Raw genomic sequence first — 17,830 nt, 5'->3', positions numbered from 1 at the left:
CCACGCCCGGGTTCCCAGGTTCGATTCCCGGCGGGGTCAGGGATTTTCTCTGCCTCGTGATGACTGGGTGTTGTGTGATGTCCTTAGGTTAGTTAGGTTTAAGTAGTTCTAAGTTCCAGGGGACTTATGACCATAGATGTTAAGTCCCATAGTGCTCAGAGCCAGTGCTGACTTTGGCATCCAGTTCATTGTACGGATGGCAAATACTGTCCAGGAAACGTTACGCCAGACCTCCTTGACCTGTTCACGCAGTTATCTAAGAGTTGTTGATTGATGAGTTGCATGAGTTACTTCTTCTCCCATCATATGCCATACAAGCTTGATTGGAGACAAGTCTGGAGAGCATGCTAGCCCGGGAAGTTGCTGCACATCTCGTGGAGTGTGTCGAGTTCCATACCCAGTGGGTGGGTGAGCATCATTCTGTTGGAACAACACATCACATTCCTGTTGCAGGAATGGCAAAAGAATGGGTCTAATAACATTTTGCATGTACCAATGCTGGTTAGCACCCCTCCAGAAACACCAAAGGTGCACCAAAGTTGTAACTTATCACACACAAAACCATAAGGCCTGGGATGGGGTCAGTGTGTCAGATAAATTCACTCTGTAAGACAATGCTCACCAGGTATATGTCGTATGTGCAAACGAAATCACTGAAGACCATGGTGCACCACTTCATCTTCCAAGTGATCCTCTGATGGCACCAGTCAAGCCATGCATGTAAGTTGTGACATGAGTGGAAGATGGGCTAGAGGTTGTGTGCCCATAATCCCACTGCTAATAACCAGTTCACAATAGTTTGTGTTGATGCATCTGGGCTCACAAGCCCTCTTATCTGTGCTGTGGTACCTGTATGATCTACCACTCCTGCCTTTACGAAATTGTGATCCTGGGGGGGTGTCTGTGCTGTATGGGTGTCCAGAACCTCATCTATGGATGAGAGAAGTTCTCGTGATCACTGAGGCAGCACATCCAACTTGTGTGGAATTCTCTGAAAGGACCATCCTGCCATTTGAAAGGCCACAATTAGACCCCTCTCAAACTCACTCACTTGGCTGTAGGAAGCACAAGTGCATCCCTGTGGCATGGTTGCCTGCTTGCTTCACGCATCTGTACCACACAGGGCCTTCTAGTTGTGAGCATTCCCTACTAAAGGGTAGACACAGATGGTGTTCTTGTAACTATGCCACACTTTCTGTTGGTGGATGATGTTAAAAGCATTATCAATACATCTTCTATTCCCCAGGTGGCACAAGCTGTCACAGGGTCAAAATCGACATCATCTTTCCAAGTGTACTAACTTTTTTCTTCCAGCAGTGTATTTGGAAGTATTTCACTGAAGCTAGAAATCAAAGATAATGCCAAAGCCTGACACAATCTAATGAAGATCAGAAATAAATGAGTTTAATGTAACTGACATGATGCTTATGGTAACATTTAAGTAGAGTTAAAAGTTTTGTGCTGGCACAGGAAAAGCAAACATGCATTTTTTAGATAAAAACTCACCCAGTTTTGGAAGACTTAATACAACCATCTACAGCTCATCATGGACCAAATCATCTTTAGTCCAAATTTTTTAGGTGTGGGAATAGGTGCAAGTCAGAGGGCGTTAAATCTGGTGAATTGGGGAGAAAGGGGGGAGGGGGAGGTATATTCCAACAGTCTGTACTACAGTCCACTCATATTTCCATTTCCAATAATAAAAATAGTTATTTGATCTTTATTGTTTTTCATTTGCAATCCTGGCCTTTTCTAAAGTAATATTTCAACCAGATGGCCCAGAAAATTTCCATTGCATTCACCAGTTATTGTGTTATCCCTTGCAAGGTAACAAATAAAAAGAATCTGTTTGGGATCCCAGAAAACACTGGCCTTGAATTTTCCAGCAGATGAAACTGATCACTGCCTTGGTGCAGTGTCAACAGTTTCCACACACTGCTGTTTTTGCAGTTTTGTCACAGAGTGGTCCCATGCCTCAGTCATAATAATAAGATTAGTTGGATCCTACTTAAAACGATCTGTGCATGATGAGAAATTTATTTTTGCATCTGCTTGTGCTAAAGATTTAATAAATGTGATATCGAGGGGTACAAAGTTTTCTTATTGTTAAATCATCATGCAAACTGTACCAAACTGTTTCTCCAGATATGCCTGGGATGTCAGTCTCTCATCCAGTACTATAATGTGTATTTTCTTAATATTTCATCTGTGGTTGTTGTTTTGGGATGTCCCTCATGTAAATCATCTTCACGAGAAGTATGGCCATATCTAAATTAAGTCATCCATTTTTCCAGCTGTGGAAAATGACGGAGAATCTTTGAAAGCCTCCATCTACTTTGGCTTCTGCAAATGCTGTCAGCTTCAATATAAAGGTGGCCACATTGTCACATGATTACATTAAACACACCTCAAATGTCAAACTCAGGGACCACATGTGATCACTGACAAATACTGCTGTGGCCTAGCTACTCAAATACTGAATGATGTGGTTTTTGAACATACTTAATCTTCAAATATGTAGTAGAAATGGCTCTTCAGTGCCCACTGACAAATACATGGATGAATCCACCACTACCATCATCACTGCTTCATATACTTACACGAAGAAGGCATATTGCATCCTTTCTCTTTGAAGTGCATTGCCTAGTGCTGTTAACAATACTGCAAGCAGCTGCCAAAAAATAACATTACTTTATTTGTATTGATTTGTCTGAAACGCGCTAAAATGAAAAAAAAAAATCCTATTAATTTTGGCAGTTGTTTAGTGTGTGGTAAGTTACTGTTAAAGAAAAAAAATCTTTATTTTCATTGAAATAATCTACTGTTTTATGTTACATTATCAATGTATTTCACTCTTCTGCATTCAGTATTTTTCTATTGAAACCAAGTGACAGTAGTATGTGGAAAATTGCTGATGAACATTGAGATTTCCAAGGAAGAGAGCATTTGAGTATTTTTGCTATGAACCTGCATTTCTTTTTTTTTTTTTTTTTTAAATACACCACACTGATGAAAGCCCCCTGGAAACAGTAGCTGAAATATTGGCCAATAAACAGGACAATGATTTGGTTTCACACAAACAAACATTTTATCTGAATGAGACCATGTGGTAGTAGATATAAAAAGGGCATCAGGGAACATACCAAGCTGCATGTACTTATGTACAACTAGGGAAACATGTGAGAAATTTGAAGTGGGAAGGGAAGGGTAAGGGGAAGGGAGGGGCTTTGGAAGTGGGATGGAAAGAGGGGCAAGAAACACAGACAAGTGAAGGACGAAGACCAGTGAGGAATAAGACTGGAACTGAAGAATATGCTGGAAGCTCTATGCAATTCAAAGAAACTGTTATTGGGAGGGAGGGTCCAGATGACAAGGAGCTGTGAAGCAGCCACTGAAAGTGACCCTCTTCTGCTGAGCACTGAGCTCTACAACTGGGATGTGAAAATTGCCTTTCCAAGTACTTTAGTAGTAGCCATGAATCAATGTAATAACAAGTGACTTGTCTAATAGGATAAGATACAAGAAAGACATTACGGGAATAGGATGTGCTGGAAGCTATTTGGAACAGGCCTTGCATCTGGGTCTTCCATATGGATATTCATGTGGTTAAGGGTTGGGAGAAGTGACATTTTGCAAATTTGGCAGGCTGGTGATTACTTCATGAGGGTCACTGTCCGCACTATGTACTCTCCTCAAAGATCTTTCATGCATTTCCTCAGATTTCATTAATGTACGCTGGACAAAGTACACTGAATTTCGAGATGGCAGAGTTAGAGGAGCAATGCACCTGCATGAAATTTTGCGTGAAACTCACAAAAATTTTATGTGAAACTCAAGAAAACCTTTACAGAGACACACCAAATGATGCAGGAAACTTACAGTGATGGGTGGTTAAGCTATACTCAGTGTTAAGAATGGTTCACATGGTTTAAAAATGGCCAGACAGAAGTTAAAGATGACTCTTGTTTAGGACACTCTTTGACTTCTACCGACAATGCTCACGTTAGGAGCGTCAATGAAATTGTGCTTGCCAATCGAATACCTACAGTCCAAGAGACTGCAGAAGAATGTGTCATTTCAGTTGGATCACATCTTGCAATTCTGACACAGCATCTTGGAATGCATCGTGCTGCCACCACGTTCGTCTCAACTACTTCTGAGTCAAGACCAGAAAGACCTTCACCTTGGAATCTGTGAAGGGCCTTTGGATCTCGTAAATGAGACCAAGATGTTCCTTAAGAGAATTATAACTGGTGATGAGACGTGGGTCTATGGTTATGATTCTAATATGGGATTTTATCGGTTTTAGTTAATCCGAGGTCGGAGGGACTGATGATCACATAGTTGGTCCCTTCTCCACCCAGCCAACCAACCAACCATCTATGGTTATGACGTTGAGGTCAAGGTTCAATCTTCACAATGGGCCAGAAAAGTTTCTCCAGAACCAAAAAAATCTCATCAGGTCAAACATCAAAGCCATGCTGATAGTTATCTTTGACTTTTGGAAGGATTAGTTCATCATGAATTCATGCTGCAGACTGCTTCCAGAAGTGGAAACGGTATTGGGAGCAGTATATCAATTGTGGAGGAGGGTATTTTGAAGGAGGCCATGCTCAATAAGTAAATGGTAAGTGTAGAAAAAATTTGTGGACAAAGTTCCAGAATTTTCTGAACAAACCTCATATACAGTGCAAAAACACAAAGCTTCATTCATTGTACCTTCCAGAACAAATAAAAATTCTAGTGAATGATTTTACACTATTGAGAATAAAATGACAAGTTTCTCTTTATGTTTGCTTCATTTCTGAAAAATTTAAGAGCAATAAATTAGTAAAAGCTGTATACCTGATAAATGATGCAGCTTATCTTTGATAGTTGCAAACATTTCTTCAGCACCTTTTGTATCCATCTTGTTTATAAGCAATATAGCTGGCTTATCTAGCAAGTTATCATCATAGAGCTCCAACTCCTGTAAGGACCGTTTAAACAGCTACTTAGAAGAATAATTAAATTCTATAAAACAAATATAACACGGAAAAACAATACTTCAAATAAATAATTTGTTTTGTTGCTTTTAGTGGCTGAATGACTGACACGCAGTACTTAAAACTTTTTATTAATAAGTCTTGCAAGCTTGCTGTTGACAGTTAGCATTCCTTATGACTTGAATAAATCATTCATTACTTTTATACAATGGCAAGTCTAGGATGGAATAAAAACAATATTACGAAAAAGATAGAGTTCTACTCACCATGTAGAGATAGCGTTGAGTCGCAGACAGGCAAGGTGAAAAGATAACTAAACAACAATGAAGCTATTGGACAAAAATGTCCTTCTTTGGAAACAGCACACACACACACACACACACACACACACACACACACACACACACACACACACACACGGCAAATGTGTTCGGCTGCTGTGGCCTGACTGTAAACTGCAACTGAATTTGACGTGAGCAGCAATCTGGGGTGGGTGGTGGAGGTAAAGAGGCAGTATGAAGCAAGGAAGGATCAGGATAGCAGGGTGGGGGTGACTGACCTCCAATGACCATGACAAATGAATTACAAACACTATAGCCCTCAGTATGCACATATTACAGTGTGGTGACACTGCACATAGTCCTTGAAGGTGTTGCATTTTTTTATAGCACTGTACAAATATATACATGATAGCCTTGCTTTGAGCTTTATTAGTTCCTAACTTGAGTAAGAAAGTGTAATACAATGGGGAAGTTTAAAAAGGAATGGCAGTCACTCAGATCCCAGGATGACTGGGGGCACACCTTGTCTGTGGATGAGGGGAGACAAATAAGAAGTGGGAGGCATCAGAGAGAGTAGGAGACTGAGAAATAAATATGGATTAGCGGAAGAAAGATGAATAATGCAATTAAAATCTGGGAGGAAAAGGAGATAAAGGAAAAAGAGGGGAGAGTGGAGTAAAACCAATATACATAACAAAAAAGAAGATGATGAAAATGAGGGGCGATGTGTTAACGAAGGTTAAAGCCCAAGAGAATGTCAGATTGCATGGCTGTGTTGGAGAGCAAGTTGCCATCTCCAGAGTTCAGGAACATCAAGCTACTTTGTCTCTTTTCCTTGCTCTTTAATAATCCAGTTCTGTTGTGGCGCTCTTCTTACATAAAATCCTTTCTCCTCTAACAACCCAGTTTTACATTACTAAGTGTCAGGTTTAATAATGAATAGGAAAATAGGAATAGGAACTACAAACAGCATAGTGAACACATTATTGTGGCCAAGACAGATATGAAGCCCACGCCTACCACAGTAGTACAAGTTCATATGCCAACTAGCTCTGCAGATGATGAAGAGATTGATGAAATATGTGATGAGATAAACGAAATTATTTAGATAGTGAAGGGAGACAAAAATTTAATAGTCATGGGTGACTGGAACTCGATAGTAGGAACAGGAAGTGAAAGAAACATAGTAGGTGAATATGGAATAGGGCTAAGGAATGAAAGAGGAAGCCACCTGGTAGAATTTTGCACAGAGCATATCTTAATCATAGCTAAATCATAAAAGAAGGTCGTATATATGGAAGAAGCCTGGAGGTACTGGAAGGTCTCAGATAGATTATATAATGGTAAGACAGAGATTCAGGAATCAGGTTTGAAATTGTAAGACATTTCCAGGGGCAGACGTGGACTCTGACCACAATCTATTTATTGGTTATGAACTGTAGATTAAAACTGAAGAAACTGCAAAAAGGTGGAAATTTGAGGAGATGGGACCTGGATAAACTGGAAGAACCAGAGGTTGTAGAGAGCTTCAGAGAGAGCATTAGGGAACAATTGACAAGAATGGGGGAAAGAAATACAGTAGAAGGAGAATGGGTAGCTTTGAGAGATGAAATAGTGAAGGTAGCAGAGCATCAAGTAGGTAAAAAGATGAGGGCTAAGAGAAATCCTTGGGTAACAGAAGAGATACTGAATTTAATTGACAAAAGAAGAACATATAAAAATGCAGTAAATGAAGCAGGCAAAAAGGAATACAAACTTCTCAAAAATGAGATCGACAGGAAGTGCAAAATGGCTAAGCAGGGATGGTTAGAGGACAAATGTAAGGATGTAGAGGTGCATATCACTAGGGGTAAGATAGATACTGCCTACAGGAAAATTAAAGAGACCTTTGGAGAAAAAGAACTACTTGCATGAATATCAAGAGCTCAGATGGAAACCCAGTTCTAAGCAAAGAAGGGAAAGCAGAAAGGTGGAATGTGTGTATAGAGAGTCTATACAAGGGCAATGTTCTTGAGGAAAATATTATAGAAATGGAAGAGAATGTAGACAAAGATGAAATAGGAGATATGATAATGTGTGAAGAGCTTGACAGAGCACTGAAAGATCTAAGTTGAAACAAGGCCCTGGGAGTAGACAACATTCCATTAGAACTACTGACAGCCTTGGGAGAGCCAGGCCTAACAAAACTCTACCATCTTGTGAGCAAGATGTATGAGATAGGCGAAATACCCTCAGACTTCAAGAAGAATATAATAATCCCAATCCCAAAGAAAGCAGGTGTTGACAGATGTGAAAATTACCGAACTATCAGTTTAATAGGCCACGACTGCAAACTACAAACACGAATTCTTTACAGACAAATGTAAAAACTGGTAGAAGCCAACTTCGGGGAAGATTAGTTTGGATTCTGTAGAAACATTGGAACATGTGAGGCAGTACTGATCCTATGACTTATCTTAGAAAATAGATCAAGGAAAGGCAAACCTATGTATCTAGCATTTGTCGACTTAGAGAAAGCTTTTGGCAAAGCTGACTGGAATACTCTCTTTCAAATTCTGAAGGTGGCAGGGGTAAAATACAGGGAGCGAAAGGCTATTTACAATTTGTACAGAAACCAGATGGCAGCTGTAAGAGTCGAGGGACATGAAAGGGAAGCAGTGGTTGGGAAGGGAGTGAGACAGGGTTGTAGCCTCTCCCCGATGCTATTCAATCTGTATACTGAGCAAGCAGTATAGGAAACAAAAGAAAAGTTCGGAGTAGGTATTAAAATCCATGGAAAAGAAATTAAAACTTGGAGGTTCGCCGATGACATTGTAATTCTGTCAGAGACAGCAAAGGACCTGGAAGAGCAACTGATCGGAATGGACAGTGTCTTGAAGGGAGGATATAAGATGAACATCAACAAAAGCAAAATGAGGATAATGGAATGTAGTCGAATTAAATTGTGTGATGCTGCAGGAATTAGATTAGGAAATGAGACGCTTAAAGTAGTAAATGAGTTTTGCTATTTAAGGAGCAAAATAACTGATGATGGTCGAAGTAGAGAGGATATAAAATGTAGACTGGCAATGGCTAGGAAAGTGCTTATGAAGAAGAGAAATTTGTTGACATTGAGTATAGATTTAAGTGTCAGGAAGTCATTTCTGAAAGTATTAGTAGGAGTGTAGCCATGTATGGAAGTAAAATGTGGACGATAAATAGTTTGGACAAGAAGCAAATAGAAACTTTCAAAATATGGTGCTACAGAAGAATGCTGAAGATTAGATGGGTAGATCATATAACTAATGAGGAGGTATTGAACAGAAGTGGAGAGAAGAGAAATTTGTGGCACAACTTGACTAGAAGAAGGGATAGGTTGGTAGGGCATATTCTGAGGCATAATGGGATCACCAATTTAGTATTGGAGGACAGCGTGGAGGGTAAAAATCATAGAGGGAGACCAAGAGAAGAGTACGCTAAACAGATTCAGAAGGATGTAGGTTGCAGTAGGTACTGGGAGATGAAGCAGCTTGCACAGGATAGAGTAGCATGGAGAGCTGCATCAACTGTGGACTGAAGACCACAACAACAACAAGTGTCAGTATTTTGATGTGGGTTGTCAGATATTTCATTTGAACACATTATACTTAGTTGATGAATATTTGTTGTAGATCTCTAGTGACAGCACCTTTTTTAATTTACAGTTCCTACTATTCAACTGCCTGTTCTAGATTTCCTATGACTGTCTACATGCCTTTTCATTTACATTTCCTATTATTCAACTGCCTGTATTAAATTCCATGTGACTGAATACATTCCTATGCGATTCAAAAGCATCATGATACAGTTGAACATGAATAAATGTTTTATATTGCTCTATACTATAAGCTGTCCAATTCTGACAGACAGATGCATGCATTAGTATGGAACAGGCTCTTTATACTTTCTGCATAACATGTACATCAATTTGCCTATTGTTCTACCTGTATCGGACATATTTAATTTTCACAGTGAATTATTTACTTGGTACTAACTGATTTGTTCAGTATCTGGTATGAAGTAAATAATTCACTAACTAATAGGATAATCAGTTGTCCACCCTGGTCCCATTGTAAGGTCTCCAAAATATTTTAGCAGACACACACTTGGGGTCCTGTATACATTGGGTGTTACCACTACCATCACTCTGCTCCTGTCACCATATACGCAACCACTTTGTTGGGTGGTGACAGTGGCACCACCTGGCTGCGAATTGCCGTCAGCAGACTCCACACTACCACTGTCAAGTGCACACCTCACTGTATGGGAACAATGCTTTTTTTTGGCTCAGTGCAAGATTGCATGCCTGACTCACTTCTAGGCCACTGTATTTGTTAATTATATTCCCCTGGACCCTAATTTCAGTGGCCTCTTTACGCATGCAATCCCAGATGGAGGAAGAAGGCCTACATTTTTTTTTTTTAATCTACAGTATAGTGTGCTGTGTTATTCGAACAAGACACAGCCACGGGAAAAGCACCACAGGTGCAAAGATGCGAGCTGATGCCAGTGCCATAGAAACTTGCCACTTGCGCGAGTTCCACCAGCGCCACAGGCAGCGCTGAGGATGAAGATATCAACTTCGCCTTAGCCAATTGCCGGCCGAGTACAATCCACCAATGACCAGACAACAATGGACAGAAGCCTACTCTGAAGATAGAAGAGCAGCTCTCAATCACATGGTTATACAAGGTGAGGCATGAAGGATGGACGGTTTTCAAATGAACAATGTATCATAAAGAGTGCTTCAAAAAATTTTTAATTACAGAATAACAATCAAATAATGTTGCCATTTAACAAAATTAATGCTTGAAAACAAAATCTCCAAGATGACAGCTGTTTTCAGTAATGCCCTTCTCAAGGCACTCTCGGAAGTTGGCTTCAACTCTCTGCAACATGCATCTGTCTATTTGGACAATTTCCACACGAACAGCTTCCTTCAATTCTTCAAGTGTACGTGGATTGTACAGGTAAACACATGATTTGAGGTAACCCCACAAAAAGTGGTCACACATGGATAGGTCAGGGGAGTGAGGAGGCCAATTAATGTCCCCGAACCAGGAAATAACTCTACCATGAAAATCAGTCTTAATTGCTTCCATAGTCAATCTTGCTATCTAAGTTGTAGCTCCATCCTGGTGAAACCTTACTCGCCGGATAGGAATATGTTTTCTTTTTAATTAAGGTAGGAAGAATTCAGTGATCAACTCTCTATATCATTCAGAGGTTATGGTTACAGTGTTTCCGTTCTCGTCTTGGAAAAAGTATGGACCAATAACATCTGTACCTGTCACAGCATACCAAACAGTCACCTTGGGACTATGTAAAGGTTTCTCATGCAGTAGGTTTGGGTTTTCACTGGCCTAATAACAACAGTTCTGCTGATTTAACATTCCATTTAAATGGAAATGAGCTTCATCACTCATAAGCAAAATAATGTTGTCATTTTGCTCAAATTGGGCCTCCATTTCTTGGGCAAAATTTAGCCGTTGTTCATAATCACTTGGGTTTAATTTTTGCACAATGGCCATTTTGTAGGGATGAAATTTTAGGTTAGTATGCGAAATACACCTTACCGAGTGATTACTGAGGTGCAGCTCAGCCGAGTGTCTTCTAGCAGATCGACCAGGACTACAGAGCACGGCTTGCCGAGCTCTTTCCACATTTTCTTGTGTCCGAAGTGAGCGAGGAGCTCCTGGTGGTTCTTTGTTTATAACTGTTCCTCATGTTCAAAATGATTCTACCCAATGTAAAATGGTGTTATGAGTGGGAACAATATCATGTCTAGCGAGATTGAAATGGCGACGAAACTCATGCTGCACTGCAATGACAGACTCATTATTGCGCACAAAACTATCGTAGCTAAACACACAATGTTGCACGGTCCACGGCTCCATGACACTGACTAAACAAAATGGCAGGAGCTACCAATCACATTACCACATCACTCTCCCCACTCCGACTGCCTGAGCCAGAATACTAGCTGTTCTTTAATGTCCATCCTTTCTTCCTCACCCGGTACCTCATTGTGCAGGACTGACTTAGACACGGGAACTCTTAGAAGTGAACAGACAGTTGTTGTAAATTGCATTTACTATGTACTATGAAATTAAGCTACAATTATTTGCACTTAGCTATTGAGGGCCTTTTTTGTGCTATGTTACAAGGAGTGTTGCAGAATTAACTATTCGACAAATCACAAAGGTAAGTAAACCTTAACTCATTTGTGTGACTTTGTTACTAATTTGTTGGAGTGTCATAGAACCTTTGTTCTCCTATCCTGTTACCTGACCCTGGGGCATAGTTGTGTATTGTTGGCAGGTAGAAGTTGTCTTAGAAGCCATTTCATGAACACACAAACTCGGCCTACCGTAACAACAGTGGCAACTCAGCCACAACAGCAGGAGTGACGAGGCCTTTACCAAACTTGTGATGGGGGTTTACAAAACAGTCACTTTTATATCATGGTTGGCCAAAGCTCATATGGGAGTGTGGCGTAATTTAGTGTGCCATCTATGTTCACATCATTTCTCTTACACCAAGCGTGCAATTTCCCCAATGTATGCCATGTGACACTGGCAGGGGATTTAACAGACCTCTGGTTTGCAAAAGACCTATCTCATCCTTTACTGAACCTATCAGTAGCAATGTCATAAGGGGCTGGTAAAATACACATTCGACATTGTGTCACTCCAAGATTCTAATGACCTTTCTGGAGGTAATGCCAACAAACGAGTTGCGCGGTACTGATCTGTGTTCCCCTTTTGCTTTGTGCTGTTGGCTAGATAAAATCTGTCTAAGCTACATGCTATCAGTCAATGAGGTTGAAGAAATACACCTTGAAATGTGATGCACACTCATCAAGGTTACACCAGCGAAGAGCAACATTTCGGAGATAGACAGGCCATCTGGAACTTACATGATGATCCAGATATGGTCATTGTGCACACTGACAAAAGGAATGCTATGGTTTTGCTTCTGCATTCACAATACAAACACAAAATTTATGGACTTCTCAAATACACAGCATGCATGAAAGTAGAAGGAGATCTAGCAAGCCATCTCCAGAGAACAGCCACTGAACCTCTTTGCAGTGTCTTCAATGTGCTCAAGAAACATTGACCACGAGCTGCTGCTTCACCATGACTGTATGGGTTGCCAAAATTCTCAAAGAGGTCATCCCTCTGTGACCAACAGCCAGCAATGCAGAAGTAGTAACATATGGCTTCGCCAAACACATACCTGCTCTCTTGCGTCCATTTGTGTGGAAACAACAATATCACATACATTATTCCATTCATTTTTTATGACATCTACAAACAATGTTGAAGAGTTTTCACATGGTGTCCTTCTTCATCAGGGTATCACTAAAGGAATCCATGAAACTGATAAGCAAGAAATTCTAGACAACCTGATGAGACTCTGAGTTTGTGCTCATCTCAACTTACTTCCTGTTTGACAGAAATTATTATGAACAGACAGCGTCACCATTGTGTCCCCTCTGTCACCAGTTGTGGTGAATTTGTTCATGGGAGATTTTGAGGACCAGGCACTGGAGTGACCCCAACAGAAAACAACCTGTTTCTTCTGTTACATGGATGAAATATTTGTCATCTGGCCATGTGGATGGTGCAGCTTAGGTAAATTTCTACATCACCTCAACTCTCTTAACTGAAATACAGAATTTACCATGGATATGGAACAGGGTGGCATCCTCCTGTTTCTTGATGTCTACAGAAACAGAAACTAGATGGCAAACAGGAAAATAGTGTGCACAGATAGTCTAGACACACTGATCAGTATCTACATGCCTCCAGTAGTCACCACAGCTCCCAGTGCTTCCAACTGATCTGATGCACTGGAGACAACATTCCAAAGGAATGGATAGAGCAATAAGCCTATAACGCATGCGTTTAGACAGATTGTACCTATACAACAGCAAGAAGAAAAAGGGGAGCACTAGAGCGCACCCTGTTTCTCGGCAATACCTCTAGAAAAGTCATCAGGATCTTGCAGTGACACATCCAATGTGTATTTCGCCCTTCCTCTATGACCATGACACTACAAAGTTCAGCAAACTATTATCTACCCCTTTGCAAGCTGGATGTCTACCAAATCCCATGCCAATCCAGCAAGACTGTTGCCGACTGTAGTATAAAAACTGACAATACTATAGATTACAACAAAGCAAGATACTTACCACAGCCTTCCTACTCCCAGGATTGTACGATTAAGGAGGCCATTGAAATTAGGGTCCAAGATGGTGTGATGACCAAAGACTGCATCCTACAACTGTGTCAGGCATAGAGCCCTGCACTGAATTGAGAGAAAGCAAAGTGTTTCAGTACACAGATCCACACCTAACAATGACAGTGCAGAGGCTGGGGACTGCAGTTTACAGCTACGTGTCATCGCCACTACTCCCACCACCCACCGCAATGGCTGCAAGGACAGCAACAGAAGCTGAGTGATGGATGGTGAGGAGAGCAGCATTCAGGAGGAACCATCTGAAGATTGCAACACATCTGCTTGCTGAAATATTGTGGGGAGCTCACGACACAATCCTGGTGGATACCCAAGGATCCCTGCCATGAAAATATCAGTTTGCACAACTAATTCAGTAATTATCACTTGTGATTATATGACTGCATTCTATATGTACCTCAACATTAACGAGTATGAAATACATTCCCACGGTGACCAATTAACTTGTGAGGAAATGCTATCAGGGACTTAGTAATATTCTATCATAGTTCAGTATGTATTTCCATTCAGTGTCTACAAGCCATTTTCTACTGTTTATAGGAGAGTACCTCATATGAGTATTACTTGACTCCTTTCAATGCATCCCATTCGTTGTTGCTCTTTGAGAAGAATGATTCCCTGTCAAAAGCGGTAAATGCCAGAATTTGGAAATTTCATCAACAGTCTTCACCCTCTATGCACACTACAGGAGTGAAAAGATAGGTTTATATAATTTTAAACACTTCTGAGTAAATGAGGCTAAGTATACTTAACAGGTTAGCCCACCAGTTCAAAACCATGTACCAGATTGTGCCTCGAACCTAGACCCTTGTATTTTACAGGTAATAAGCATAACAACTGAGTTATTCATATATGCATCATGGCTAGCCGCGAAGTTCAGTATATTTCAGTATCTTTTCAATTCCATCTGCTGACTAATATAGCAACTGCTACACATTATTTTGAAAAAATGGCCTTGATTGCAAAATAATAATTATGTCAATAATGCATTTCATCTTACTGGGGCATAATGAGATTATCTACAAAGAAAGGGAAAAAAGGAAAACATTGATAACAAGTTGTAGAGGAGCATGGTAGGACTATGCCCCTTGTCTTATTAAGATTTTCCTTTTTTTTGCCTTTCTTTGTAGATAATCTGATGATGCTCCAAAGGGTGAAATTATGCATTATTAAATAATTAATGATATGAATATAAAAGAGGGAAACATTCTACGTGGGAAAAATATATCTAAAAACAAAGATGATGTAACTTACCACACGAAAGTATTGGTATGTTGATAGAGACACTAACAAACACACACACACACAAAATTCAAGCTTTCGCAACTCACGGTTGCTTCATCAGGAAAGAGAGAACGAGAGGGAAAGACGAGAGGATGTGGGTTTTAAGGGAGAGGGTAAGGAGTCATTCCAATCCCAGGAGTGGAAAGACTTACCTTAGGGGGGAAAAAAAGACAGGTATCCGATGGATATGCGTGTGTGTGCGAGTGTATACCTGTCCTTGTCCATATGCGACACTCATCAGTGCACTGCCTGGTGTTGGTTGCAAAGATGGATCTCGAAATGGACATCAAGAGTGAAGTTGAGTGAAGTTGTGCATCACGCAGCCTATTGTGCACAGTTTGAGTCATAACACAATGTCCTGTGGCTGCACGAATAGCATTATTCACCATGGTGGCGTAGTTGTCAGGGTTCCTCTGAGCCATAATCCATAGGCAGTGGTCATCCACTGCAGTAGTAGCCCTTGGGCAGCCTGAGTGAGGCATGTGAGCGACACTTCCTGTCTCTCTGTATCTCCTCCATGTCCAAACAACATTGCTTTGGTTCACTCTGAGATGCCTGGACACTTCCCTTGTTGAGAGTCCTTCCTGGCACAAAGTAACAATGCGGGCATGACTGAAATGCAGTTTTGACCATCTGGGGATGGTTGAACCACAGACAATACAAGCCGTGTACCTCCTTCCTGGTGGAATGACTGGAAGTGATCGGCTGTCGGACCCCCTCCGTCTAATAGACACTGCTCATGCACGGTTGCTTACATCTTTGGGCAGGTTTAGTGATATATCTGAACAGTCAGAGGGACTGTGTCTGTGATAACAATATCCACAGTCAACATCTATCTTCAGGAGTTCTGGGAACTGGAGTGATGCAAAACATTTTTTGATGTATGTATAAACATACATTATTATTCTAATCATTTATTTTACTTATATTTGTTTAATGTTTTAAACTGTTATTTTACATTCATGGTATTCTTTTTCTTGATTTTTTAGTTTACTGTTTTACATATGTTTATTTTGTTAACTGGAAATAATAAGTAACTCATGACAGAAAATAATTACAATAATGATAATCTGTAAAAAAAATGCTTAAAACATAAATTTTTACACCATGCACATAAAATGAATGAAATTGCTTCACATAATATACATGACGGGGGTGGGGGGGAACAATCAGAAGGATTTGAAATTGTCAACTTCAGTACATTGGTAAGTCTTTGTGAAGACAACAGGTTGTGTACTCATGACTGCTGCCTGATTATATTGTTTCTCAAATGGAGATTGACAATGTAATCATTCAACAGAACTAGATGTTGAAGCCTACTCACAAAGTGGTACCAACACTGAAACCCGTATATCTTCCATGTCTGTACCTGTGCCGTGGAGCCCTTTCAGATCATCAAATGTTTCTTATCCTTGGGTACGACACTTAAAATGGATTTTATCACACCGATCACCCGCCTTTTTACAGTTTTAAAACAACTAATGGTGAGTTTGGACCGAGAATTTGAGAATCTCTTTTTGAAGCCACAAATGTGCTTTTGAAAGCATCAAACATTTGATAAAAAAATGACTGACTGGATCAAAAGATATTTGAAAGCTGTTTTCTTTCCAAGTGAAAGAGAAATATGTGTATTACTATTAGATTCTTGCAGTGAACTGTGTGAAAGAACAGTTTAGAGCATCATGGCATGAGCACAAGGAACTTGTTCATCTGATAATACCAAAGAGCTCAGCAGCACAGTTACAGCCATGGGACACTTACAGATTTCGATGTTGGAAGTGAGAAGCTTTTTAGATCTAGTTCTGTTGAATGATTATGATGTCAACCTCCACCTGTAAACAACATTGTCGCAGAAGTAGCTGAGTAACACCATGGTGTAGTGGTGATAATACTTAACTGTTGCAGAGAAGTGCGTGAGTTCAAAATTCGCATGGACTCCACAAATTTAATTTCTATATTTGGTTTGAGTACATTCTAGAAGTATCCACAAATGTGAAGAATCACTGTCCTGGAATGTTCTGTAGCTGTTTATATATTGTATGTGTTCTGGCCCGAGGCAGTTCGCTCCGCACTCTTGTATGTGGAAGTGCTGAATAAACCTTCGTTAAGTAAAGTCAGTGTTCGTCATTCATCTATTTACACATCATTCTACATGACATTATTCTACTGGCGGAGCAGGGTATTAGACCTTGTGATAGCGCCCATTAAAGACGACACAGTGGCTCCCATCAGGCCACAACAGAGCCGCTGTTTACGTGGCGAGCAACCCGAGTTCGAGCCATATTCAACAGACTGCACTATACCGGAGACAGAAGAATAAGAGGACATCACAATGACAGCAACTGCGTGCCACCACGTAAGACATCCTTCCGGGCTCTCTGGTGACGATGGCCAAAATCCAAACAAGTGGCTGAAGCTATACGAGCGTATAGCAAAATTTAACAAACGGGATGACATAGTGTGTTTGGCTAACATATTTATCTACTTGGAGGGCACTGCCAAGCAATGGTATGAGAACAACAAGAAGTAGTTCACAAGCTGGGAGGTATTCCAGGTGGAACTGCGCAAGTATTTCGGTGACACACAACGACAGAAGTGCATGGCTGAAGATACACTGAAGTGCAGGGCACAGTGTCCAGGAGAAACTACAGCATCCTACATTCAAGACATCTTGGAGCTGTGTAAAATAGTGGCTCCTAGAATGAAGGAGGAAGATAAGGTTGCACATCTCATGAAGGGTGTTGCTGAAGACATGTATCGAGCCCTACTCCTGAGGGAGGTTTCGACAGCAGACGACTTTATAGAATGGTGCCAGTATATCGAGACGATGCAACAAAAAAGAATTACGTGCAAGAAATTTGCACAGCTTCCAAATGTCATATCGATGTCTGTGATGGAGGAAGCAACTGATTTCACAAGTGTTCTTTGTCAGATAGTGAGAGAGGAAGTTCAGAAGGCACTTGGATTGCATGGCGAGCAAAAAACCGAGACGCTTCA

At 40.6% G+C, this 17,830-nt stretch overlaps 1 protein-coding gene across 1 annotated transcript in view; it reads right to left on the bottom strand.

Moving 5' to 3' along the window:
* The window catches only part of LOC126175177 (GTP-binding protein 10 homolog), a 71,491-nt gene that overhangs the window by 10,178 nt on the left and 43,483 nt on the right, over positions 1–17,830 (bottom strand). The window contains exon 6 of the mRNA XM_049921768.1: positions 4,846–4,969. Within this exon, the coding sequence (XP_049777725.1) occupies positions 4,846–4,969 (124 nt within the window). The remainder of the gene's footprint in view (positions 1–4,845; positions 4,970–17,830) is intronic.

The sequence above is a fragment of the Schistocerca cancellata genome, chromosome 3, assembly GCF_023864275.1.
Source record: "Schistocerca cancellata isolate TAMUIC-IGC-003103 chromosome 3, iqSchCanc2.1, whole genome shotgun sequence".
NCBI classification, from domain to species: domain Eukaryota; kingdom Metazoa; phylum Arthropoda; class Insecta; order Orthoptera; family Acrididae; genus Schistocerca; species Schistocerca cancellata.
The sequence above is the reverse complement of the archived record's forward strand: the minus strand, read 5'-3'. Positions and strand labels throughout refer to the sequence as shown.